Source organism: Ailuropoda melanoleuca, chromosome 6, assembly GCF_002007445.2.
Source record: "Ailuropoda melanoleuca isolate Jingjing chromosome 6, ASM200744v2, whole genome shotgun sequence".
In the NCBI taxonomy this organism is placed as follows: Eukaryota; Metazoa; Chordata; class Mammalia; order Carnivora; family Ursidae; genus Ailuropoda; species Ailuropoda melanoleuca.
Window position 1 is genome coordinate 72,688,709 of NC_048223.1, and position 21,834 is coordinate 72,710,542.

The following is a 21,834-nucleotide window of genomic DNA, read 5'->3' on the forward strand; positions in this document are numbered from 1 at the left end:
TGTCTTAAATTTTTTTGATTTGTTTTACCTACAAACTTTGTTGATGAAGTAGAGCAATTCTTGTAAAAACATAATCAGACAGTTTTATTCCCCTGCTGAAAATCTTCAAGCATTTCCCATTGCATTTAAGATAGAAGACAAAATTATTACCATATCCTATAGAGCCCTCCATGACCTGGCCTTTGTCTCCTTCTCCAACCCCATTTGTTGCTACTCCTTCACTCACAATGTTTCACTCACTATGGACTTTTGATAATTCCTATGTCAAGCCAAGCTTTTTCCTGTCTGAGTCTGTTCTCTTCACCTGGGCCATTCTTCCCCCACAACTCTGCATGGCTATTTCCTTTTTATCCTTCATGTGTCAGTTTAAAGTATAGCATATCAAAGAAACTTTTCCCTGACCATTCTGAAGGAGCTCTCTGGTCCCTGTATCTCACAATTATTCCCTATCATGTAATCTATTTACTTAATAAGACTTTCCATAAATTATCATTTTTGATTAGTTTATGTTTATTGACATGTTCATATTTCTTTGATGTTAGAGTTTCATCTGAATAGGAGACTACTGTGTTGAAGTATAGCATCGTGGCTAGTAGAGTAGGCTGTAGATTCAGGCTGGCTGAATTTGAATCCTAGATCCACCACCTACTGTGTGAATTTAGGCAAGTTATTTATCTCCCTGAACCTCCATTATTCCATCTGTAAAAAAGGAATATTAAATAGTACCTATCTTACTGTTGTTGTAGAGATAGAGTTAAGGCATCAAAAGTACATAAAATAAACCATGGAATATAGTAAGTCCCCAGGAAATATACATGACTTATCATTTGTCATTGATTTCCAGGGCCTAACACAGTGTGTTATTCAAAGAATGGATGTGAGGAATTGTGTAAAGTGTTCAGTTGCTATTCAAGTGTGTCAGATATCATTGGTGCAAGTACTCAAGGCAATGCATTACTCATATAATATAGGTTTAATTATCTGCCACTCATCTTGGCTCTAATTAGCAGCAAGAAATTTCTATGAAACAAGCCAAATGCATTTCTTTTCAAATTGCTCTTCCCATTGACTATTTGTGCCTTATTTCTCTCTACTGAACGTCAAGTCTCCAAAAACAGGGACGGAGCCATCCTTCTTCAGTAAACATCACTGAACACCTATTATGGTACCACACCCCGTGCTCCTTAGAGGGGATGAAGGCATGGCTCTGCCCTTGAGAGAACCAACTGGGGGGGCATAGGTAAACAGGGAGTTATCATAAAGTGTAGTACATACTCTATTAGAGAAATACCTGGTGTTAGATGCTATCGGACACCCAAATCAGACTGAAAGTACAGCTAACAGACCTCCTGAGCTAAGCTCTCCATAATGCTGATATAATGCCTGACATACAATGGGTGCTGAATAAATAAATGTTGAATACCCAGAGGGGGAATAGGGTAAGATATTATTATATAAACCCATTAACTTCTCTATTTCCATACCCTTGAGAGCAAGAGTGGTACCTCACTTATCAGTCCCTAGACCAGACCACTGTCCCACTCTATAGCTCGAAGGCCTATTCCCACAAAAGGCAGGAAGAGTAACAGTGGAAATCAAAACAGAAATAGTCAATCTTCAATGGAAGATAACCTGGCAAGAAACATTTTGGGTCATCAATCTGAAATAAATCAGATATATTATTTTAAGTATTCTTCCATTCTGACTACTTATGTTTAGCATTTGTGCTTCAATAATGTGAATAGTTTAATAATGTGAAGAGTTAAAAAAGAGAAACAATGGCCAAAATATGAATAAAATTTATTTTTAATATCCTATGTATTCTGTAACATAGAATGCAAATTTTTATTTAAAAAAATATTCGCAGTCCTCTTTTATTGATAACATAACAGATACTTATTACATACATTTAAGTTATCTTGAGATTTGATAACAATACTTAGCTACAATGTAGCCCAGAAATGAAAATATACAAAATAGTCTTAAGAACACATATATTTCTACCTGTGGTACACTTACAAATCATACAAAGATACTTATTTTAAAATAAAGACTCTGAAAATGAAACCAGTTCATCTAATTTTTACCAAGGTATGACAAAAAAATCTTTTATGCAAACAAAATTAAAATTAAAGCAGAAATAACACTTTCAACTTAGTTTTCTAATACATCAATTAGATGGCAACTAGACTTATTGTGGTGATTATTTTGCAGTAAATACAAATATTGAATCATTACATTGTGCACCTGAAACTAATATATTGTTATATGTCAATTTTACCTCAATAAAAAAATTATAAAGTTGGAACAATTAAAATAGTTTGCATTGATCAAAAAGAATCACATCAATTCTACAAATCACTATTTCTTTTTTTTTTTTTAATATTTTATTTATTTATTTGACAGAGAGAGACAGCCAGTGAGAAAGGGAACACAAGCAGGGGAGTGGGAGAGAAAGAAGCAGGCTCCCAGCAGAGGAGCCCAACGTGGGGCTCGATCCTAGGCAGACGCTTAACGACTGCGCCACCCAGGCACCCCTACAAATCATTATTTCTAAGGACAGAACTATAATTGTTCCCTTCCCATTTCTGTCATGCTTACAATAAAAGATAAAAAGTATTCTAAACACAATAAATGGAATTCTTATATTTTAAACCATTTTAATATAAAGAATTGCAATTAAATCATGTCTTACATTTCTACTTAAGTTTATATTGCACTAAAATTATTTTACATGGAAGAACTAGTTGATGTATCAAGACAAAATACCTTAGAAATATTCTTTGACATTCACATCTATATTAATGGATATTTCACAGTCCACTTAAATAAATTTTCTAGTGTATACCAAATCACCTAACAAAAACAAATCTATAATGCTAATCTGTTTTGAGAGCAAAGATATTCAGTATTTATTATTACTGCCTTTGGGAAATACATTGACTTTTAAAAACAAATTTAAGTCAGTCATAGTACCTAGTACCTAGTAACATTTGAGCAATACCTGAAAATTCTTCATTTATTGTTGAGTTTCTACAAGGCTAATTTTTAAATACATTTATTTTATTTAAAAACAAAGAGAAAAAGTGTCAGTTCTTTTATGCAGTGGAGCAGAATTATGAGGAGAGATATAATAAGAATAATCTTCAATGCTGGCATCTAAGCTACGTGTTTTTTAAAGTTTTCAAAAAAATTTTTTTTAGTAATCTCTACATCCAAGTGGGGCTCGAACTTATGACCCCAAGATTAACAGTCACATGCTCTTCTGGGTGGGCCAGCCAGGCACCCCCCCAAGGTATGTTTTATATAACTTAAAAATTCAGTTTCCATCATTCTACTGCAATATAACCAAGCCTATTTATTATGATAATATAACCAATGTTAGAGTCTTTGAAAATCATGATTATAATTAAAGCTTGGAATTAAAGCATGATAAAACTAATGGCCATTTAATCCCATTTTAAGTTAGTTCTACTTCCAAATAACACTTTAAAACAGTTTCAAATAACCGAACTGATTAGCCAGCATCAGCTTAGGAATTTTTTTCAATGGTCTAAGGTATAACTTTTGGCATCAAAAAGCACAGCAAGCACTTTTGACTTGTGATGCATACAAAAATCAAGTACTAAAAAACCAGTGGTTCCTGTGACAAGGCAAATATCCCCCTTCAAGTAATGTTCCTCCCAAAATTAAAGTAACATTTTATTTCTCCCTCTGAGATTTTATTAAGGAAAAGAAATCATGATTTTCTTTAGTTGAGGTGAAAAAACTGCTTCATAAGTTCATATGTTGTAAAAGCCACTGCTTGAGAGGGAACACAGCGAATGTAATTAAGAGATAAACCACGATATAATCCTCTTCGAATTCCATGGTGTCCATAGACATACTTCATAGTCTCCCACATGGTACTGAAAGACAATGGTTAAGTGATGACACCTTTATACCCACTCGTGAAGAGACAATTTCAGGATCCATAATAGCATTTTTTAAAAAGATTTTATTTATTTATTTATTTGAGAGAGAGAGACATAGCATGAGTGGGGGTAGGGCCAGAGGGACAAACAGGCTCCCCGCTGAGCGCAGTGCCCACATGGACACAGGGCTCAATCCCAGGACCCTGAGATCATAACCTGAGTGAAGTCAGATGCTTAACCCACTGAGCCACCCAGGCGCCCCCATAATAGCATTTTTAAAAGAAGCCAAAATGCCATCTTGAATAGTTTTTGGAAGGCAAGTGTAAAAACAACCTGAAAATTCACAATAAAGCAGCAATTCATTCCAAACAAGTACAAGCATCATGCACAGAATTGCTGGGTTCATTAGCACAACCTATTTTGTTTGGACTATGTCTGTAACATTTACTGGCAACACTTTCTCATAATAATATCTGGACTAATGGTAAGACCACAGTCCTATCTCCCTACTTACTTTAAACATTACATTACCTAAAGAAAATGAACAATGACAAATAGAGAACTTACAGGCACTTTTCAGATTCTGGAAGAACAGTTCCTAATTGCATTCGCCGACGAGTTACATCAAATGGGTAGCTAAAAGAAGAAAATGGCAGAAGGACTTAAAAATGATTTTTAGTGTTCTACTCAACAATTATCAAATACAAAGCCTTATATATTATTTCCTTAGGAAAGAATGTGTTCCTATGACTTTATTGTTTTGTCTAATCTGGGAGTCAGTATATAAGCTCATGAATAAATCATATAGCAATACAGAGGTCTTGCTTTTGCTTATTTGGTTCCATTGGGTTAGATGATTCTTCTCTCTCATCATTACAATATAGAGTTTTATTCATTCCTCAAGGTCAAATTAAGTGCCACTTTCTGAAGATTCAAACTGGGTATTTTTCATTGTTGGAACCTAGGACAGGGTTTGTCAACTTGGGCACTATTGACACTTTAGGTTGAGTAATTCTTGGCTGCGGGGGTCTATCCTGTGCACTACAGGACGTTTAAGTGCATCCCTGGCCTCCACTCACTACATGCCAGTAGCATACCCACAGCGGTGACAACCAAAATTGTCTCCAGTCATTAATAAATTTCCACTGGAGGCAAATCACCCCCAGTTGAGAACTACTACTCTAAGAGTATTCAGCAAGTCCCCCTGTACACAGTAGACCAACAGAAATTTTTCCTTAAGGGCAAAAACCAACAATACACATATTGAATTTAGAAGACAGAGAAAATTCTATATAAAAAAATTACCTGAAATAAAATAAACAAAAGTAATCTCTTTTAGGAGTGGGACCCCAGGTGATTTTTTAAAATTACTTTTATTTTGCTAATATTGACTAGTTGTGTTAGGTCCTGTGCTAAACAATTTATGTAAGTTATCTCATTTCATCTTCACAACTGCATGAAATAGGTACTACTATGCCAACATTAATAAACTGAATCTCAGAGACATTCTCCAGTGTGACAAAGCTGCTTTCTACTTTCCTATCCAAAGATCTCCATGGTACGTAATATACACCTAAGTGATATATGACAAAAATAATGATATACTTTTATATACATTTATATTTACAATGAAATGTTATAATTGAAAAGAAACAATTTTTTTGACCAAACAGCTTAAGAAATAATATTACCAATCACTGAAGCTCTGTATGCATTTCAATAGCATCTTTAGGAATTATTTTTTAAGGACGGTGGTAAGAAGAAACTATGAGAATTAAGGGACAAAAACCTCAACCTGAAGGATTCGGTTTCCAAGTAGGAAAAGATGTATGTGAGTACAAGGAATTGGTTAGTAGAAAGAAGAGAATGTAAGAAGACCAGGTACAAGGAGTAGAACAAGGGAAATAATGGAAAGAAAGAAAAAGCACAGTAGGCAGTACATTTTTTACCATTCTACAATAAAAAATGATAAGACAGAGTGAAAATTGGAAATGTATAATGTGAAAATTGATTTCAAGGTATTACCAGGGCTAGAAGATTAATGGCTATCAGTAACAAATAGGAAAGCTAGGAGCTGAGGATTGTCACCCAGAGGAGGACAAGAAAGTAATATCTGAACTATGGAGTTTGCACTGATGGCAGAAGTCCAAGTAGAAACATCCAAGAGCTTGCTTAGAAAAGTAATGGAGAGTCAGTAATGAAGATTTAAATAGAATATGTTATCTGTACAGAAGTGACCTTTGAATCCATAAAGATAGATGAGCTATTCTAGATATTTATGGAAAGAGCAGAGGACTAAAGTCAGGCTGGGCCTTAACAAATCAGCATGAATAGGTAGGAAGAGGAGGATATGAATCAGCAAGATACCTGAAAAGGAAAGGCTGGAAAGGTTGATTGCCAAGAGAGGGCACTGTTAAAAAAATCCAGAACTAGAACAATTAGAAGAAAGCAAAAGAACTTGAGATGGAGCCTTTGGATTTGGTAAGAGTCAACAGGTGTAGAATACAGTTTAAGAAAAGAAGTGGGAAAGAAAAGACAGATTTTAAGGATCTAAACTGGAAGTGAGTAGTAAAGAAAAAAAGCAGTAAAAGCAAGAATAGAGAATAGAATCAGGTAGTTAGAGGGTGATCGTGTTTTTGCAAATGAGCAAGATTCCACAGCCCGGTTTCCAAAAGTAAATCACACAACTTCTCTTCTTTACCTTCAACCTTGTATGATCTACTTCCACACACAAGTACACTGAATCTGCTTTTGCAAAGGTGATCCTTAATTGTAAAATCCGGTGAACACCTTACATTTCAGTACTTATCTTACTTTGACTTTTCTTTTCCATTGGATACTCTTTTAGTCTTTGTGACACTACTACTTCCTGTTTTTCAGGATACTCCTCAGTCACAGAAAGCTTTTCGTCTTGTTCCTGAAAAGTTCCTGCATCTTAGTGCTCCAGCCTCTTTTGATCTCATCTTACTCAATCTCTCTTGGGCTGGGAAATTTTAGGAAGTCGCCTGTCCAATTATGATATAGTTAATACCTTTATCTACATTCCCACTACAACTTCTATTAATACATAATTCCATTGTATCGCCACTGTCTTAATAAGGATATATGCCTTCTGGGGCACCTGGGTGGCACAGCGGTTAAGCATCTGCCTTCGGCTCAGGGCATGATCCCAGCGCTGTGGGATCGAGCCCCACATCAGGCTCCTCTGCAATGAGCCTGCTTCTTCCTCTCCCACTCCCCCTGCTTGTGTTCCCTCTCTCGCTGGCTGTCTCTGCCTCTGTCGAATAAATAAATAAAATCTTTAAAAAAAAAAAAGAATATATGCTTTCTGAGGCAATAACTTTGTTTTTCCTTCAGCAAATGTCCCAAAGCCTAGTGCACTGCCTGGCACAAAGGAGGCCTTCAAGATTTAGTGCAAGAGAAGTGCCTCCTTACACACACACACACACACACACACACACACACAGGCTCAAATTTCAGAAACTCATAAAGGCAAATTCATGAGAAAATATGAATGAAGACCATACTTAGTAATTCTTCTCAGCTTGCTTTCTTTTTTTCTTTCATTTAAAAAAAATTTTTTTAAAGATATTATTTTTAAGCGATCTCTACACCCAATGTGGGGCTTACCAGGCGCCCCTCTTTCTTTCTTTTTAATGAATCCACAGGAATTTGGATGGGTTCAAGCTAATTTGGTCAATTTGGCACCTGATTATTTATAATATGCTTAAAGTGCTACATCTGGAAAAACGTTATTAGATTACTGCTTATATTTTGCAAGGGATTCTGTGTTTTAATAATCTAGTAGAAAAACTAAAATGATTAACTAACACTGAAAATCAAGATCAAGAAACTGCAATTTGATTGAATCAAGTTGATGAAGAAACTTACGATATTGTCTGTGCTATTGCTCCAGCAACACCACCACAAAGTAAGTTTATGTGGGTTTTCAAAACTAAGACATTAGGATTGTCTGATGAAGGTCTGCCAAGAAGGGTGGGAGCATGGGAAAGCCCAACACTCTTTAAGGTACCAAAAGTAAAAAATGAAACACCTGAAAAACAAAATATAGATTCACCACAATGCTTAACATTACATGAGCCATGAAAAGACACCATTCTTCATAATAAACAATTAACTCAAGGAATAAACTATACATTCCCTGATTTCTGATGTTTGGCTTATTCTCTAAGAAAAAGGTTTAATTAATATTTATAAATAACCTAAAGATGACAAAATAGCCACCTATAAAAATTATAGCTGTGGTTTTCATACACTAATATATATTTCAGTGCAGTAGTTGGGCATAAATGCCACCTTACATATTAATAGAATTAAGTAGTTTTCCAAGGTTTCACATGAGTAAAAGTTAAATTCATGATTAATAATTACAAGTAACTATGACAACTTAGAGTCACAAAAACAATGACAGTAATAAGATAAAGACTAAAATTTCAGAAGTGACAAAGAATTGTTATTTTAACTCAGTGTCTAATTTTGTCTTCAAGGAAGAGTTGTGACCATGAGAGAAATGGTCATATTGGATCACAAGACATGTGAAATCTAATAAATATTAAATTATCAATAACATGCAGTTGGTGCTTACTGAACATTTATATGATTTTATAACAGACCCATTAACAAAATCAAGAATAGAATTCAAGCAATCCTATCAACTGAATATTACTCAAGATAACTTGATATCTACTAAATTTTAAAAGATATTTAAAATATACTTCATGCTTAACAAGAAATAAGCACTAAGAAAAATTCAGTGTAGGAGAATACCTCAATATATGCATTTATTCTTTACACAAAATTCTTATTATAGTATTTTGAATTGATGGTATACAATTTTAGAATATTCATATACTTTATATTTGAGAAATCTATTTTAAAGGCTTAATCTAAAATCTGAAAAAGATCACAATGAGGAAATTCATAGCAAATTAAATGTAAGCTGAAAAAATTAGAAATACCTAAATGATGTGGAATAGTATTCAGTGAAATATGATACAACTAATAAAAATGACATTTGTGGAGAGTATTTAAACATATGAAAAATGTTTGGGAAATGGGGAAAAATGAAGAAACAAAATTATATATATACTATAATTAGGTTAAAATACATTTTAAAAACAAAAAACTTAGAGAAGAAAATAGAGCAAAAAATTATGGAGTTCTACTTCCAACATAACAGCAATCTAGGTATACTGAATGACATTGTCATTGCTGTCGGACTTGCAAGAAGGATAAAAAGGTCTCCAAGAACCCCAGCACCACAGCCTTCCAAAAATACAAGCTGGAGCCCACTTGGGAGTTGTGGGCCCATGAGAGACATGAAGTGACACTATATAATGAAGCCAACAGCAGAAAGCTTATTGAGATGGATCTTGCAACTGGGTTTGCAGAAGATGGAATCACTGGGTCTAAAACTTGGAGATTAAGATCAAGTAATGGGCTCATAATTAAAGACCACCAACTATAGAAGGGGGCAAATAAATTTATACACTTACAAAACAGTGGGTAAGTGTTCAGAAAAATAAGCGAAAAAGATAGAAATTTTTAAAAACATAAAAAGAAAACCCATAGGCAGAAATCAAATACCAAGGTATAGAAACAAGTACAAATGTATCAATAATCACAACTATTAGGTGGGCTAATTGGCAATTAAGGATTTTACAGATCAGATTTTCAAAAATATCCAGTTACACAATGATTACAAAAGAAATACCTAAAACATAAAGACATGAAAAAGTAGAAAATAAAAAGATGAAAAAAGATATGGTAAATATTAACTTAGATCTGTCCAAAAACTAATTATGAGTTAAGGGGAGGGGGCGGGCATTTGAACAATGATAATATACTAGATGATATTAAGAATTTTTTTAAGTTCATAATGGTATATGGTTATGCTTTAAAAAAGTATAGAGAGGAGCTGAATACTGAAATACTGTAGATGAAATAAAATGGATTTGCTTTAAAACAATTTGGGATGAGAGCGGACGAAGTATTTAGGGGCACAGATGAAACAAGACTGGTGGTGAGTTGATCATTGTTGAAGGTAGGGGTGCATTATGGCTTATTATACTATTGTCTACTTTTGAGTATGTTTGAAAATTTCCACATTTTAAGTAAAAACAATAAAATAATAAACTCATGGGATACAGCTGAAGCAGGATTTAGGGGTAAAAAGCCTACATTAGAGAAAAAACCCCAAAGGTTGAAAAATGAATGAGGTAAGCATCCAACTGAAGAATAAACCTGAAGAAAGAGATACTTAGGAAATGAACAAGAATCAATGAAATGGAAAATAAAAGTAGACTAGAGAAGAAAACAAAAGCCAAAAATGATTTTTTGCAAAATCTAATAACTGATAAAACAAATAAAAATGAAAAAAGAGGCATGACAATAGAACAGATGTAAAAAAATAAAAAGAAATAAGGGAAATCTTTTGCCATGAAAACTAATACTAAAGGGTCAAGTTCAAAATGGTAAAAAAAAAAAAAAGGTATGAATTACCAAAAATGGTTCACAAAAGATAGAAAACCTACAACCATTTAAGAAATTAAACCAGTATTTAAAAATCATCCACAATGAAAACTTTCAAGAAACTTTCAAGAAATTCTAGTCATCTTATAGAGATTATTCCTGAAGATGGAAAATGAGGAAATTCTCTTCAACTCATTTATGAGACCTATATAACCTTGATACCCAAACCACAAGGATATTACAAAAGAAAATTATAAGCTAATCTCATTTAGGAATATAGATGTAAAACTTCTAAAAACAATTAGCAAACTTAATTCAACAGGATATAAAAAGGTCATTATGTCATAACCAATTTGGGTTGATCTTAGAACATCTATTAATGTCATTCATCATAATAATAGCTTAAAGGAGAAAACTATATGATCACCTCCGTAAATGCAGGAAAGGGTGTCTGATAAAGTTCAACGTCAATTCACATAAAAATTCTTACCAAAACTTCCTTAACGCCATACATGAATATTATGCTAAGTGAAGAAGTATTACAAACAGTCCCTTTAAAATCATTAAGGAGCCAAAATGCCCAGTATCATCACTTCTATTCACTGCTGCCCTGTAGGTCCTTAGCTATTACAGTAAGCTAAGGTAAACATAAATAAATAAGGAAATAAGGATTAGAATGGAAATAAGAAAAATATTATTTGTACAGGATATGAATTTCCCACACAGAAACCCCAAAGCATCTGTAAGTAATATCTGGCTATAATATCAACAAGTAGGATAACGGCTAGCTATCAGATTATATAAAATTATATCAAACAATAAACTGAAATGTAATTTTCTAAAAGACATGACACAGCTTATATGGTATCTATAAATACATCTAACAAAAATGTCTAAGAACTGTATAAAATTTCATTCAAAATCCCAACAAGGGTTTTTGTGCAATATCAAAAACTGATTCTAAAATGTCCATGGAATAGAATATCTATAGTTCTTACATTCCTTTAAAAAAAAAGTATAAGGTAAAGGGACTTGTCCTACCAAATATAAAGATTCATAAAACTGTACTCTATTATTATTTTTATTATTATTTTTAGAAGTACCACTACAGATCACTGGGGAGAGGAGGGGCTATTTAATAAATGGTCCTGGGTCAAATGGTTATCCTTAAGGAAGAAAAAAATAAATCCAGATGGAATAGGGGCTTGAATACAAAATGCTAAAATTTAAAAATCATTCTTAGACAAGAATAAAAGATCAAGATTCTGCCAAATTTGGAAATACCTGCATATGGAGCCATTCCTAATATAGTGGGCATCAGGCCTCTGTAAAATCCAAGGAAACCGCCTTCCTTTTGAATGAAGAAAAATTAGAAGTGAGGTTACATTGTGCTTATTATGAAAATATCAAAAAACAAAAGCATATATTACACTGAAAAAATTATTCTCGAACCCACCCTGAAACACTGATGTGTCATAATCTTTATTAATATCGATAACCATAAATAAGAGTTTAAATAACACTCAAAATATTTTTCTAAATATAAAAGGACACATTATAGGGGCACCTCACTGGCTCAGTCAGTAGAGTTTGTGACTTTTTGATCTTGGGGCCAAAATTCAAGCCCCATGTTGAGCATAGAGCTTACATTAAAAAAGGGGGGGCACAATATAAGTGAGAAAAGTAAATGTGAAATACCTTTGCATAAATTGTTTTGAATGCATGAATAATTCCTGTATAAGTGTGTTCCCCTTTCACCTGGAATGCTAGACGTACTCTCACCATGTCAAGAGGGTAAGTACAGATAACTGCGGTCATACCTGAAAAAAAGTAGACACTGAAATGTAAAAGCAGATATATATATGTAATCTTTCCTATCATTAGTAGTGCTCTCAAATTGTAGCAATGATGAAAACCCAATGCGATAGAAAATATTACTGACAATTATATCATAATATCATCAGCTGAAAAACAACCTTGTAAGCAAAGGGTGAGTTTGTAAAATCTTTTCAAATTCTTCCCACTGTGAAGTTATATTATTAACACGGAAATAGTACAGTATAGATGAATCATGAGGATTTTTTTGAACTCTATCTCTTGTCTATTCCCATGTAAGATACCAGAAGGAAAAAACTATCTCCTAGCACTAGGCAAGATATTTGACTTTTTATTTACTCTCTGATCCTAAAATGAAGAGATGCTTTACTTACCAAAGGAATTCTTTTTATTTTTTTAAGATTTTATTTATTTGAGAGAGAGAGAGAGAGAGAAAGCACACAAGCAGGGGGAAAGGGAGAGGAAGAAGCAGACTCCTCGTTGAGCAGGAAGCCCAAGGCAGGGCTCGATCCCAGGATCCTGAGATCATGACCTGAGCCGAAGGCAGACACTTAACCAACTAAGCCACCCAGGTGCCTCTTGGAATTCTTATAAAAATAAAATAAAGGCATTTTTTTAAACTTCAAATCATGATCGTTATTTTCTTTTGTTGTTGATGAAACATAATAAAAATATAAATGCTCATAGTCATAAAAACATTTTGTTTTAGGAATAAAAATCTGATAAGCAAATTTAGTATTAAGTCCTAGATTTTCATCAATATATAATTTTCAAATTTCATAAATTATCCAGCTGAGCTATTTTTTAATTAAATCATCTATTTTTAAGTTTTACCTACTCTTAATTTTATTTTAATTCCAGTATAGTTAACATACAGTGTTACTTTCGGGTGTACAATAAAGTGATTCAACAATTGTATACATTACTCAGTGCTCATCAAGTTAAGTGTACTCCTAATCCCCTTTACCTATTTCACCCATCCCCCATCCATCTCCACTCTGGAAACCATCTGTTTGTTCCCTATTGTTGACTCTGGTTTTTGTTTTGGACTTGCTGGGGGTTTTTTTTGGGGGGGGGTCTTCCCCCACTTTGTTCCTTTGTTTCTTAAATTCCACATAAATTCCACATATAAGTGAAATCATTTGGTATTTTTCTCTGACTTATTTGGCTTACCATTAGATTCTCTAGCTCCATCTATGTTGTTGCAAATGGCAAGATTTCATTTTTTACAGCTGAATAATATTCCTGTGTGTGTGTGTGTGTGTGTGTGTGTGTGTGTGTATCTCCCATCTTCTTTATCCATTCATCTACTGATGGACACTTGGGCTGCTTCCTTAATTTGGTTATCGTGGATAATGCTACAATATACACAGGGGTGGGTACGTCCTTTCGAATTAATGTTTTCGTATTCTTTGGGTAAATACACAGTAGTGGAATTACTGGATCATATGGTAATTCTATTTTTAATTTTTTGAGGAACGTCCATACTGTCTTCTGCAGTGACTGTCTGCCACTAGTTTACATTCCCACAAACAGCACACAAGGGTTCCTGTATCTCCACATCCTTGCCAATACTTGTTTCCTGAGTTATTTTATTGTGCTTTTGATTTTCATTTCCCTGATGATGAGTGATGCTGAACATCTTCTCATATGTCCATTGACCATCTGTATGTCTTCTTTGGAGAAATGTCTGTTCATGTCTTCCGTCCATTTTTTAATTGGATTATTTGGGGTTTTTTGTGTTCGGTTGTATCAGTTCTTTATATATTTTGGATACTAACCCTTTATTGGATATATCATTTGCAAAGATCTCCTCCCATTCAGTAAGCTGTCTTTCAGTTTTACTGATACTTACTATACAGAGCTTTCATTATTTTTTTTATTTAAAAATTTTTTTGAAGATCTTATTTATTTTAGAAAGAGAGAGAGCAAGAGACAGCACGAGTGGGGTGAAGAAGAGAGGGAGAAGCAGACTCCCTGCTAAGCAGGGAGCCCAAGGTGGGACTTGATCCCGGGACTCCGGAATCATGACCTGAGCTGAAGAAAGACACTTAACCAACTGAGCCACCCAGGCGTCGTATTATTATTATTTTTAAAGATTTTATGAATTTGAGAGAGAGAGAGAGAGAGCACAACCAGGGGGAGGAGCAGAGGGACAAGCAGACTCTCTGCTGACCGGGGAACCTGATGAGGGGCTTGATTCCAGGACTCTGAGATCATGACCAGAGCTGAAGTCAGACACTTAACTGACTGAGCCCCCCAGGCACCCCTATTTATTATTATCATTATTATTTTAAAGATACTACTTACTTATTTGACACAGAGAGAGATAGCACAGGCAGGGGAGTGGCAGGCAGAGGCAGAGGGAGAAGCAGACTCCCTGCTAAGCAGGGAGCCTGATGCATGACTCAATCCTGGGACTCTGAGATCACAACCCAAGCCGAAGGCAGATGCTTTACCGACTAAGCCACCCAGACGATCCACCCTATTTATTATTTTTTTTTAAAGGTTTTGTTTATCCATTTGACAGAGAGAGAGACAGCGAGAGAGGAACACAAGCAGGAGGAGAAGGAGAAGGAGAAGCAGGCTTCCCGCTGAGCAGGGAGCCTGAGGTGGGGCTTGATCCCAAGACCCTGGGATCAGGACCTAAGCCAAAGGCAGGTGCTTAACTGACTGAGCCACTCAGGCACCCCTGATGTACCTTAATTAATTAAAATAATACTCTTAGACATTTAGGTTGTCTAACCTAATTTGCTATATGCTCCATTATTTGCTATATGATATTGTAATAGCAAAAAATGCTTTGGTCAATGACCTTGTAACTAAATATTTTTGTGCATTTCCATTATAGATAAGTTCCTAAAATAGAATTATTAGGTCAAAGAGTAAGGCTTTTAATAGAAATTGTCTTCCAGAAAGACTGTGTCAATTTGTAATGTCAGCCATTAGAATAAAAATCCTATTTTCCTGTCTTCTCAGAAGTATTAGATAATTATTAGACAACTAGAATATTCAATTATTGGATAATTTTCCCAACATTTAATGGACAAAAAGCATCCTCTCTGTTATTTTGGCTTGTTTCTTTTATGACATTTTTTCCCCCTTGTTTGTTTGTTTCTTTTTTTTTTGTGGTTTTGTAACTTCGACACTCAGCTGTCAGTTCTCATCCACATTGATTGTATAGATTTTTGAAAGTGGTGCCAGATTTTTTAAAATGGTTACCTATTTTGTACCAAAACATATAGCTTCTTTGATGAATCTTCATCCTCATTACATTTTTCTTCTTGATTTTTTAAAAATTTATTTATTTGAGAGAGAGAGAACACAAGCAGGGGGAGTAGTAGGCAGAGGGAGAAGCAGGCTTCTTACTGAGCAGGGAACCCGAGGTAGGGTTGATCCCAGGACCCTGGGATCATGACCTAAGCTGAAGGCAGACACTTAACTGACTGAGCTACCCAGGTGACCCTCATTATGTTTTCTGAACAACCTCACATCAATATGTTATGAGGGACATTCCTAATTCCTTTGGCCCAGACAGTTTTATTGAGTCTAATGTCAATGTGCACATCTGGAGTTCCCATCTCCTTCGGGGCAAATTTCTGGATCTCTTTGAGTATATGAGGCACATGCTTCTTGAAGCCCACTCCATAGATATACTTGTGAATGGTAAGGGTGTGTTTTCCTTTTTTTTTTCTTTTTTTTTTTTTAAAGATTTTATTTTATTTATTTGACAGAGAGACAACCAGAGAGAGAGGGAACACAAGCAGGAGGAGTAGGAGAGGAAGAAGCAGGCTCCCAGCAGAGGAGCCTGATGTGGGGCTCGATCCCAGAACGCCGGGATCATGCCCTGAACCGAAGGCAGACACTTAACGACTGCGCTACCCAGGCGCCCCTGTGTTTTCTGATCACTCTCTCGTGTTCAGCAAAACAGCCTTTCACCACCCTTCTCTGCAGAGCCATTCTGGGCCCAGGTTGGAAAGGAAGAGTGCAAGGTATTATCCTGACTTCCTTTTTCTATGTAAGCTTTTTTTTTTTTTTTAAGATTTTAAAATTTTTTTATCTTTTTTATTTTATTTATTTGACAGAGAGAGTGCGCTAGCGTAAGTGGGGAGAGCAGGAGAGGGAGAATCAGGCTTCCCATTGAGCAGGGAGCCCAATGTGGAACCCAATCCCAGGACCCCAGAATCATGACCTGAGCTGAAGGTAGATGCTTAATCACTGAGCCACCCAGGTGCCCCTAAGATTTTTTCTAAAAGATTTTATTTATTTATTTGTGCAGTTCCCCAGACCTCCTTTCTACTTGCTAGATGGGATGCTGCCCAATGCATCAATTGTTGAAAAAGCCAATTTGGGGTGCTGGGGTGGCTCAGTCATTAAGCATCTGCCTTCGGCTCAGGACATGATCCCAGGGTTCTCGGATCGAGCCCCACATCGGGCTCCCTGCTCTGCTGGGAGCCTGCTTCTTCCTCTCCCACTCCCCCTGCTTGTGTTACCTCTCTTGCTGGCTGTTTTTCTCTCTCTCTGTCAAATAAATAAAATAAAATCTTAAAAAAAAATGAATTTTGTTACACAAGGATATAAAAATCACCAAGTTTTGTTGTTTTTCAATACTCCTGAAAACAACTTAATGATTTCAATGTAATTTTAAACCTTGGAATATAAGCAGAAGAGTCTTAAGAATTTTGCACTCTGAAACCTTAAAAACTAATTAGTGACTTTAAATGTTTATTTATTTTTTGGAATGAAGGGGAGGTAAATAATATTCTTCTGATAATCATATTTTTACCCTTCACTCCAAGTATAAAACTATGAAGCCCTCTACAAGGCTAGATGTAGACTTCTACAAACCCTAACTACAGAAAAAGATTATTATGTCTTGCATCGTTCAAACTAAAAATAATATCACACCATAAAATAAGTTTGAGGATATCCAACTAAGTTCTAATTTTCCTCACAATGACTACATTAATGCTTAAGCATGGATGTAGTCTACCTGCCAAGTAATCCGGCACTAGCATTATTTTCTTGGTTTGAATTTTTCTAATTTCAGCTAATTTATTTTTTATTTTTGAACTATTTTTTTAAAGATTTTATTAATTTATTTAACAGAGATAAAGACAGCCAGCAAGAGAGGGAACACAAGCAGGGGGAGTGGGAGAGGAAGAAGCAGGCTCATAGCAGAGGAGCCTGATGTGGGGCTCGATCCCATAACACCGGGATCACGCCCTGAACTGAAGGCAGACGCTTGCCACCCAGGCGCCGCTGAACTATTTATTTCTGACTTACGATCAAAACTGATCAAATGGTCAAAAGAACTTAAGAGTATGGACTCTAGAGTGAGCCTGAGTTCAAATTAGACTCTACCACTAACTAGCTGTGTGACTTTGAGCAAGTTATTTAAACTGGGTGTCAGCTTCAGAATCTATAAAATGGATATCTCCATAAGTCATTACCCAAATTAGGGTTTTATGAAGCTAAAGTGAGTTAATATATGTAAATAAATGCTTAAAATAATTCCTAACATATACTAAATATTATATGTAAATGTTAGCTATTATTTTCCCAGTCTTTTTCAAGCTATTCATTTTTTGACCCTTTCTTTTGTGAACCAAATCATTTGTCTCCTCTTTTTACCCAAATTCTTCCAATCTGAATCTCTTCCGGCACATCAAGAATTCAAATAAAAAGAAAAAAAAAATCAAAAAAAGAAAAAGAAAAAAACAATCAAAGGATTATTGGAGAGGAATATGCAACAAATGGGAACTTAGCTTGACTGCTAGTAATCAGGCTGACATATATAATAGTCATCCATATGGTGACTAGAATTTTTCAATTCATAAACCTAGTGTCTCCCATTTTGGCCTTTTTTCTTTTCTTCTTCTTCTTCTTTTTTAAAGATTTTGTTTATTTGTCAGAGAGAGAAAGTGAGCACAACCAGGGGGAGCAGCAGGCAGAGGGAGAAGCAGGCTCCCTGCTGAGCAAGGAGCCCAATGTGGGACTTGATACCATGACTCTGGGATCACGACCTGAGCTGAAGTCAGACGCTTAACCAACTGAGCCACCCAGGTGTCCCTGGCCTTTTTTCTATACTCACATATCTTCCTTACTATTTTAATTAGCACTGCTTTATAGAGAGGCCAAAAAAGTCCTCCAAGTGCAATTAAGGGAAATCAGAAACTACCTACCTCAAATAGTGGTGGTGATAGTTTTCTTCTTCCCCCATTTTACAATCACAATCTGATACAGAAAGTAGTGTATCTACACCTACCAGGAAGCAACAAGACTCAATCAAGTTGAGATGTGCCTGCAATTTTTGTGTATGTGCAAACTTCTCTTTTCCTCCCTTAGTCAAGAAACCAGGGACTTGGGGTGCCTGGGTGGCACAGCGGTTAAGCGTCTGCCTTCGGCTCAGGGCGTGATCCCGGCGTTGTGGGATCGATCCCCACATCAGGCTCTTCTGCTATGAGCCTGCTTCTTCCTCTCCCACTCCCCCTGCTTGTGTTCCCTCTCTCGCTGGCTGTCTCTCTCTCTGTCGAATAAGTGGATAAAATCTTTAAAAAAAAAAAGAAACCAGGGACTTAATGATGAATCCAAGCTGACTGAGACAGTTTTTTTTCCCCTAAGTTCTGACCCTCTTATCGTCTCCATAGTATAGAATCCAGGAATTGTGGTAACCTAAGAACGTACTTTAATCAGCAATTAGATTTTGCTGATTTGCAAAGCTTCGAAGAACTCAATATTACCTCATAATTACTGTATAAAATTTAAAAAATCCTATGATTGCAAATTATATTTGTAACCACAATACCGAAGATAGATAATTTTTGGTCACTAAAACTTAAGAGATCATATTCTGAAAATACAGCAAATATGAATTTTTTATTCTGCTCCAGCAAGAAGCATAAAGAACTTCTTAACAAAGGAACTAACACTGCAAGGCGGAAGCAGTAGAGGAAGATAAAAAAGGACTTCAACCACCTCCATTTTGACCTCAGTCTGTACTTTCTAATTGCTTAAGTTCCTCTTTCCAGCTTTTCTCTTAACTTAGGCAAAAGACCAAGTGGGTGGGATGCCTGGGTGGCTCAGGTGGTTAAGCGTCTGCCTTAGGCTCAGGTCATGATTCCTGGAATTGAGTCCCGCATTGGGCTCCTTGCTCAGCGGGGAGGCTGCTTTTCTCCCCCTGCTTGTGTACTCTCTTGCACTCTCTGACACATACGTTAAAAAAAAAAAAAAAAAAAAAAAGACCAAGAGCACAAAGCATCCTGTGAGCATCCCTCAAGCAATAACAACTGCCCTGAGCAAGCAAGACCCTGTGGGATTGACCTCACAACAATCATCGACCTGACCTTTACTGCCCACCTGCACATAACCACCAACCTTTGTCCCACATTTTCCTTATATCAACCTAGAAGTATTTTCAGCCCTTCAAGACAGTCTTTGAGACATTAGCCACTGTATTCCGGGTAATGGCCCACAGAAAATAAATTCCTTTCTTGTTTTACCACCATCCCCCTCTCTACCTTTGGATTTTATCCACAGCAAGTGGCCGAACCTGGTTTGTTTGGGAACCCCGAAGCCAGGCTCTCTTGCATCCCTGACCCCCAGGTACAATTCTGACGAGCCAGTCAGAAGCTATCCTTGTGATTTATGCACCCCCCTCAGGATTCCTCAATATAGAGCAGTTAGCCATGGGAGTACCCCAGGGCTCTCTGTTTGTTTCCCAAGCTAATGGCTGTGATAGGCCAGAGTCAGCTACCTGTGGCTAGTCCACTCCAGACAGGGAGCTGCTGACACCTGCTTCATTTCACAGACTTTCTTTATCGCTTGCCCAGAACTGGCACTGGCTGCCTTAACCACATTTGGTGAAACAGAGAAACAAATTAGAAGTAGCAGGCCCTAGAAAATTGGCTCCTGGTAAGTTCTCCCTGATAAATGCATATGGACCCTGTACTTCTCTACCTGCTTTTGGGATGGGTCTTTACCAACCCTGCTGTTGGGTTCTTTTGAACGATTTATCAGGTTTTCATAAACTATTTGTTCAGGTTTGCATAGGTTGGAATTGTGGCAGGGGCCACTGAAATTTGTGAAGGTACTGACGGAAAGAGGAATGATGAGAGGTAAACAGGAAGCTAGGGTACACATCTGGCAGAATCCCTATTGGAATTTGTATGTATGTGAGTGTATGTACAAGATGGGAAGTACTATTTCTATACCCTTTCAAAGCCCCCTAGGGAGAATATTGGCTGACTGGTCTACTTTTAGTTATAAACCTATGACTGAGAAGAAAATGATATGGTAATACCACCTGGGCTATGTATATGTTAAGCTCAGAGGAAAGATAGCCACTGAATGGCTCTCTTGAATTCCTTCCTTTCATTCAGTTGCCTCCAAATAGGGGGTTTTGGTTTGGCTATCTTAACTTGTCTAGGAAGCCATCTGGTTCAGCTGGTCAAGTGCTGACTTTTGGGGAGAAACAAAAACTGAAGCCATATGCTTCAGTCAGTGAAACCCCTGACTTTTGAGGAAGAATGAATACTAACAGAGGTACTCTTGGTTTCATTTAGTTATCATTTTGTTTCCTCTGTGTTCTTTCTGAATTTTTACCTAGGAAGATAGGGAATACTCCTTCTGTTCCCAAAGAAAGTCCATCAGGACATATTTTGAATAAATGGTACAGAGGGTTGAAAAACAACCAGAGAAAAAAGCCTGGTTTGCAAGAAGACAAGACAGGAGACAGAGATAAAGGAATGTTAGTCCAAACTTTTAATCTGTCTCTGGCCTTGCCAGTGGCTCCCCTGCACCTCTGTCTCTGCCTCTCTCTCCTTCAGCTCCCACACTACCATCGGCCAGCTCCTGTCCCATCCTCGGTACCTCCAACCCATGGGCTCCTGCTCTTCCTACCCCTGCTATCAAGGAGCAAAAGGTATCCCAAGCTGTTTGGCTACCTCCTTATGAGGATCAAACTGAAGCACCTCCAAAATCAACATGAAGGAGCCCAGAGGTTCCCCTGGACTTAAACCACCCACTTCAGATTTGCCCACAGGAGTCCCAGGTAAAATTGACAGTGGGGAACAAACTAATTGATTTTTTAGAGGATATGCAACATACTCAGTATTAAAGCTAACTCAAGAGAGTTGGTTTAATTAAAATAGACATGTCTTTAGAGTTACCAGCATTAAATATAAACCTTTATTCCACCAAGGTTTACTAAAAGGCCAAATAAATTCATGTTATCTCTGTTGCAATTTGTCAGGAAAAAGATGACTTAAAATGATGGTCAATTTTGTCTCAAAATTTTCATGGGTAATTATTTTTTTGTAAAGATTTTATTTATTTACTCGACAGAGAGAGACAGCCAGCAAGAGAGGGAACACAAGCAGGGGGAGTGGGAGAGGAAGAAGCAGGCTCATAGCAGAGAAGCCTGATGTGGGGCTCGATCCCATAACGCCGGGATCACGCCCTGAGCCGAAGGCAGATGCTTAACAGCTGTGCCACCCAGGCGCCCCTTCATGGGTAATTATTAAGAGCAAGTAGGTTGAATAAATAAAATGGTACAAGGAACAGGAATTCACTTTGTGGAGGGAAAAGAACG

At 36.5% G+C, this 21,834-nt stretch overlaps 1 protein-coding gene across 2 annotated transcripts in view; it reads right to left on the reverse strand.

Annotated features, from left to right (window-relative positions):
* Positions 1–1,842: 1,842 nt before the first annotated feature.
* Positions 1,843–21,834, reverse strand: part of SLC25A16 (solute carrier family 25 member 16) — a 36,864-nt gene continuing 16,872 nt past the window's right edge. Inside the window, exons 5-9 of one of the 2 annotated variants that reach the window (XM_002913736.4) lie at positions 12,105–12,226; positions 11,691–11,757; positions 7,806–7,968; positions 4,482–4,550; positions 1,843–3,908 (exon numbers count right to left, since the gene is read on the reverse strand). In XM_002913736.4, the coding sequence (XP_002913782.1) occupies positions 3,752–3,908; positions 4,482–4,550; positions 7,806–7,968; positions 11,691–11,757; positions 12,105–12,226 (578 nt within the window). In that variant the 3' untranslated portion in view covers positions 1,843–3,751. Of the gene's footprint in view, positions 3,937–4,481; positions 4,551–7,805; positions 7,969–11,690; positions 11,758–12,104; positions 12,227–21,834 lie in introns of both variants that reach the window. The other variant, XM_019807884.2, reaches the window with a different exon arrangement.